The following is a 6,316-nucleotide window of genomic DNA, read 5'->3' on the forward strand; positions in this document are numbered from 1 at the left end:
GCTTGGACGTTAAAAGTGGGAGGGGCGGTATAAGGCCCCCACTGCTATAAGCTCCATAGGGGAGTCCCATAACAACAAGAAGGGCATTGAGGCTGCAGAAGCTCTGGAGAGAAAAAAAGGGAAGCCTCACTGAACCCCTCCATCAACAAGGGCTGGCAGGAGTAAACAACTGACGAAGCTGACTGAAACTCTCTCATGATGGAAGAGAAAAGGATGCTCAATTCAGTGACAGAGCTGGAATATTTGATTTCAAAGATGCTTCACTTCTCAGAGCTCAATTCCAGTTGCAGTCCCCAAGACATACACATTTAATTATAATTAACACACAACAAAGTAATTAAATTACATAAAAGGTACAATTATTTCATAATAAAAAAAACAGAGAGAGGAAGAGAAATGAAAAAATAAAAAAACTTACTACATATTTAATGTTTTATTATGTAGATATTTTTTCATTTCCATGCCATTTTTAAAAAGGTTTTGCATAAGTGCATTGACAGTTTAAAAGAAAATGTTGGCACAAGAGCAGTCCTAAAACTATACTGACCATTAGATGTGAACCTTCTTGCTCTGATGTCAAAATGTCGAAGCTTTTGAGTGGTGGAGGAGCCAAATTATTTATGATCTTAAACAACAGCTAAAAATGTCCAGTTTGGAAATTGTTTTCCAAGCTTAACATTTGCTGTTTGTTTAGGATTTTGCAATGATGTCGTTATTTTCTATCAAGAATTATAAGTGCTTGTTTATAGACCGGTTCCAGAGGCTCAATTGTAGTCTTATTTGTTTGTGACACACATGAAATATTAAATCAGACATTGTCATTGCATTCATGTGGGTTACTTGGGTTGTGAATACATTTTTATCTGGACCAAAATATTGATAGATTATATTTTCTGACAGACCTATAATGTGCTCATGAACAGAGTTTGATAATCTGAGTGAATTTATTAATATTTAGTTGTGGTTACGGCATGTTAAAATGCTGTAACATATTCTGACATGAAGATATTCGCTTGTCCATAACTCTGTTTTAAATCTTGGCAAGATTCAAATAGTTTGCAATGTAGCTTCTTTGGTGTCATTGATCATTGTAGCTGTTGAAAGTTTCCGTGGTATCTTTTCTTTTTTCTTTTTTTTTTGCTCAAGATCAGTGGTATCAGCAAAAAAGCAAAGCATTTTCTGCAGGTGGGTTTATTGTTTGATATTTTGTTTGTTTTTGAGGGGTCAAGCCAGCAGAAGTCAGGTTTTTCCAAAAATAAAAGTACAGCTCACTGGTCTGGTCCTTTTCAACTTTATGTTTCAGTGAATGTGTGAGATCACAAAAGTTATTCCGTGTCTTTTTTTTTTGTTCTCGTTCCGTTTTGTCATACCATGATCTTTTAACCTTGTAGGATTATTTTATTTCATGTTTAATTTTTTTGTCTTTGTTAATTAAAAGATTTTGAAAGCCAATTTCTTTCCATAAAGAAATTCATCTCATAGGTTGAGACTCCCCGTTTGTTTGGAATGAATACCTCAACAGTGTCCTCACTAAAAGTGCTTGAAATGTTGATGTGTGTTGACAAACCTTCCCATATCCTTTCCTGTTGTAGACAGTGTTCCAACAAAACTCCTAAAGAGCAGAATGAGGTTTCTAGCTCTCCTGCAGCACGCAGCGCCCTCTGTTACTATATAATTTTCCTCAGACATCTGTAAGCATTTTCCCCACAAGACCACAAGAGGAAAATAGAAAGTTTGAAGTTACAGCCTGTGATTTGAGTCAGTAGAAATAGAATTTTAAGCCAAGGAAACATTTCTAATATGAGGGACGTCAAAGACACGGAGGTTCAGGAGCTACAGCTGTGGATCTCTGAACATTTATGGGAGAAAAGAACAGGGATTTCAGGGACATGCAAACAAAAAGGGCTTATCCAGATTAGCTTTTGTTTTTCTTCAGCTTGTTTTTTTTTTCTGACGGAAAACTAAAAAAGCCTTTAAACCTTTAACAAATTGTGTATATTGTTAATAGGCACAACCTGTCCTTTATAAATAATAGATTTCTTAATATCTTCCATTTTCAGGGATTTCTGGGGAGGATTTTGACAATCACTCTTAGTCTTTTTACTTTTTCTTTTCCAGTTTTTAAACACTTTTTTCAAAACTTCTTTCTAATATATGTTTTTTATCATAAAACAAAAAAAATCTATTGTATTCTACTTTTTTTGTCATCAGACATTCAGACAAAGCTTTGTTGGATGAAAACATGGGGTTTAGGGTTGAGAACCGCAGACCTTCTTCCTAGCAAACATTAGCCACGGACATCCCTGGAGCCAGACACGTTTTCTTTTGCCCTTCCTTTGATCAGAACATGAAACTTTGACGTAGCGTCTTGGAAGGAGATGCAGGTTTTCTTTCTTGTGCATTTGAAGCATCCTTTTGATAAACTGATGAAAACCAAATATCGTTTATAGACTTAGTTTAAACAAATTTAACAATAAAAGCAACAAAAGAGGCACTGGGTCTGATCCAAAACACTTTACACATTTGTGGAAGTTCAGTTTTTCATTAAAATTTTGTTCTGTTTTAGGAGAAATAAAGTAAAAAAATAAAAGGATATTCAGTCGTTTCCAAAATTGTTCTCATCTTAGGTTGATGTGAATCATGACGTCCTGCCTCAAAATCACAGCTGCCCATTTAGGAGTGGTCTGCCTGGGCGGCCCTGCCGCACAGCTCCAGGGTACGGTTAAACAGTTTCCCAAAGGCGGATGCTTTGTATATAGCTGGCACAGCACCACACTCACAGCTGGGATGAAACACATCCAGGCCTCGACTATGAAGTCCAAAATGAAAGCTTTAAAGTTGGGTGTAAGCGCAGCCGCGTGACCACAGGAGCCAGCTGAACAGACGCCCCTTCAACCCCGTTTATTGGTTCAGACAGGATTAAAAGAAAAAGCATGAGTTACCATTATTTCCCTAAAGACCCACTCTGATGAAAATGGTGTAAGGCATGAAAATGCCATTTTTCTGACGGTTGAGGAAATATACCAATAAAGTTAAGCTTAAAATTTAAATTCTGAGTTTCTCTTTGGTCACATCATTGTGAATCAGGAGAAGAAAAGAAAAAGCTTGTAGTTGTGACGTACATCGACTGTGGCATGCAAAAAGCTCCATTCCGATGCATCCACTTGTAGACAAATAGATCCATGTACTTCTTTGTGTTCCAAGCTGGCATTTGGCTCAAAGCTGTCTGGCTGGACAGCTCCAATGTTGCTCGACATTTTTGTTGCACCAGAAATGTTAGGTTGGTCGTGTGAGGGGCTGTAAACTAGCAGGAGAGAGTGTAAACAGATGAACGATAGGAAGGGGCGGGCTTACTTTGCATCAACAGTACTGCCCACAAACAACAGGTGAATTTCTCATGAACTATTGCTCCTCTGGAGAAACTACAGTATGTCCTGGAAGGGACACAGTTTTTTTTTATTTTGCCCCAAACCGGCATAGTAATCATTATAAGAACATGGGGAAGAGTTTAGATCAAAAGATAATCAGAGCTGGACTATAAGGAGATTTATACAAGTTAAAGACTAAATTAGATTAATTACAACATATTGTTTATTGACTAAGAAGAAAATGATATATCCAAACACAAAAAGGCTGTAAGTAAGGAGAATTAAAACAAAAGATGGTTAAAGAGTAATGATATCGTGATTGTACAGCAGCACCACTGTTCTCTTTGCTCCCGTTTCTTTCATACTGACAAAATATAAATCAGCTGTTATGATTACAAAATTCATCGGAACATAAATAGAATAAATAAGAACCAAAATATTGTGGACAAGTTTTTAGGCTGATCCAACCTTTGGCTAACTTCACGGACCAAAACTTGTTAATGCTGACAATCTGAGTAGATCTTTTTCACAGCAGACTTTAAACTGTCACAGCTGGAAGAACATCAGGGGAGGTTTTACCAGACCATATTCAGTATTTCACCTCTGTATTTCATATCCAAAAGTACTGACAGCTTTTTAATATTCACTGTTATTTTCCCCTCAAAATCAGTTGAGATTATGTAATATAAGGGATCTTTCTTCCTATCTTATTTAAAATAAAATCTTTTAATCCAACATCAGCTATTTCTTTTTCTGCTCTCATTTACCAGCTGAACAAATTCATGAAATTCTGGAAGCCGTCTTCTCCGAAGAAATCAAAATTTCCCTCAGAAGTGCCGAGGTGGACGAGGAGGAGGACAAGGAGGACGATGGCAAGCAGGGGGATCAGCAGGTTCCAACCGGCTGCCAGGATGTTGTACCACTTTGCCTTGTCCGAGCACTCCTGGGCCATCTGCAGGTTTCCTAAAGTCTTCTGGTCTCTTGCCTGTAAAATATATGTGAGGACATTGAGATGAGTGCTTCATCAGTGCAGAAATGACTCCTTAATGAAGTCTAGAAGAAACCTAAAGACAGAATGATCTTCAAACTTTTGTAAATCTTGACTTCCTTGTGATATTAAAGAGCCTTCATTGCTAAGACTGTTTATGTATTGCACTAAACCCCTCTCTTTAATTTCTCACAAGCACTTACCAATTAAGAGACTACCAATTACTCCATTTTTAACTCCCCACACAGGGAGCCGCTGTCTCTAATTCAGAGCTGCACTTTGTGTAGGCCTTAAAAACAGCTAAGTATCGGGTGAACACGCCCTTCTGCGGTCAGCTTTTTAGGAACCTTGTTATTCAGGTAGTCCTGCTTAGCATTTAGTGTCCTCTGACATTTTTGTGTTTTTTTTAGTAAGTAAAATGTTTAATTTCTATCTATTTTCAGCGTAATTTGTGTTGCTTTGGACATGTGGTATTCTACCGTGTGTCCTCTTTGATTTAAATTTCTGCAGTTTATTGTATAGATATTTTCTTTATAATTGATATCGTCAGAGATGCAGATATTTCATTTCATTTTTTACTAATTTATATTAGTTTGTGGTTCAAATTCAAAAGTTATTTGAACTTTTCCTTGACTTTTCCCATCAGTTACTTGTTTTCGGTTCAGTTTTGCTTGAAAAAAAACGGCATTTGAACTTTTAATGCAGCATTTGGAACATCAAATGTGAGCCTTTTTTACTCTGTCTATTTAATAATTGCATTTTTAACTGTTGTTATAACACTGAAATATAAAGGTACTTCAATGCAAATCACATAATATGTTTTCCTATTAAACATTACTTTATAATTAATGACAAATTAATGATTTTTGTCTTGCCAATTGAGACTCAGTTTTTCTGCTTTTGCAAGTATAAAATGACCCAAGTTGGGTTATTTTTAACCCAACTCCTAGGTTAAAGATGGACTAACTTTTTGTTGGGCCATTTTAACTCAGGAAAAATACTAAAAATTGATTTAAAATTAAACAAATTTAACCCCTAAAATTAGAATTGCTCCTAAAAATAACCTTAAAAATCTACCACAACATGAAAAACCCAAGAATGCAAAAGATTAAAAGACGAAAAGCAGCATCAGAAAAAAACAGGTAATCGTGATGAAATGCTGGGAAAACTGAGTTTCTCGGTGACCATTTTCTAGTATTCCTCCTCATTTTATTTTGAAAGTGAAAATAATGCCAGAGTACACGAGGCTCACCTTGATTGAGTAGAGTAGTGCCATAAAACCCAGGCAGCAGAAGTTAACGTAGAAAGTGTTGCAGAGCGACCAGAGCAGGTAGTCCCGGGGAGGACACTTCCCAGCGTTGCCCATGTTGACCACAGTGGATCCAGCCGGCTTGCGGGCCGACTTACAGTTGGTGAGCGGGGTACAGTCAGAAGGGAAATTGTAGGAATGATTATCCATGATTAGCAATAAACTCTCTGGTCAGGAATCAACCGATTGACTCTTGTCGATGTCAGGTCTGTCGGAGGTGCTCATCTCTGTGTGGGAGGCTTTTAAAGGCCCCAGCAGAGGGAGGTGTCTGGGAGAGGATGCAAGGGCAGGGTTCAAAGCAGGTCTGTCATTATGTGGTTGGAGACTGAAATAGAGAAGGAGGGCAGTAACTCACTCAGTAAACTCAAGTTTCTTACAGATCTCCAAGGTGGTGTGGATAGCATAACTTACTGGTGGTTGGAAGGGACGGTTTTTGGCCGTTCACATCTTCCACCCAGCACTTTGGAAGTCCTACAAAAGAAAAAAAAAACACACAAAAAAAGTAATCAAACTATAATAAACAAAAATAGCTTCTTAACGATGCTTCTGCTTTTAGATTAATATTGATTTGCTCTCTAAAATAACAGGAAGTACATCTAAAAAGGCCCAAACAGAAACCTGAAAGTCTTCAATTCTCTTCACTCCTTTTCT

The 6,316-nt window shown here is 37.3% G+C and overlaps 1 protein-coding gene across 1 annotated transcript; it reads right to left on the reverse strand.

Moving 5' to 3' along the window:
* Positions 1–3,435: 3,435 nt before the first annotated feature.
* LOC101174098 (interferon-induced transmembrane protein 5) lies at positions 3,436–5,974 on the reverse strand. Its single transcript, XM_004069489.4, has 2 exons — positions 5,609–5,974; positions 3,436–4,353 (listed from the first exon to the last, which is right to left on the reverse strand). The coding sequence occupies exons 1-2, from the start codon at positions 5,813–5,815 to the stop codon at positions 4,132–4,134; spliced, it is 429 nt and encodes a 142-aa protein (XP_004069537.1). The 5' UTR covers positions 5,816–5,974; the 3' UTR covers positions 3,436–4,131.
* Between the last annotated feature and the right edge of the window lie 342 nt (positions 5,975–6,316).

The sequence above is a fragment of the Oryzias latipes genome, chromosome 6, assembly GCF_002234675.1.
Source record: "Oryzias latipes chromosome 6, ASM223467v1".
NCBI classification, from domain to species: Eukaryota; Metazoa; Chordata; class Actinopteri; order Beloniformes; family Adrianichthyidae; genus Oryzias; species Oryzias latipes.

Excerpts from the sequence above, each read along its gene's own strand:
- LOC101174098 (XM_004069489.4), bottom strand. The coding sequence starts at position 5,815 with ATGGATAATCATTCCTACAATTTCCCTTCTGACTGTACCCCGCTCACC. Across the intron at positions 4,354-5,608 it reads CACTACTCTACTCAATCAAG|GCAAGAGACCAGAAGACTTT; the intron begins GTGAGCCTCGTG and ends TATATTTTACAG.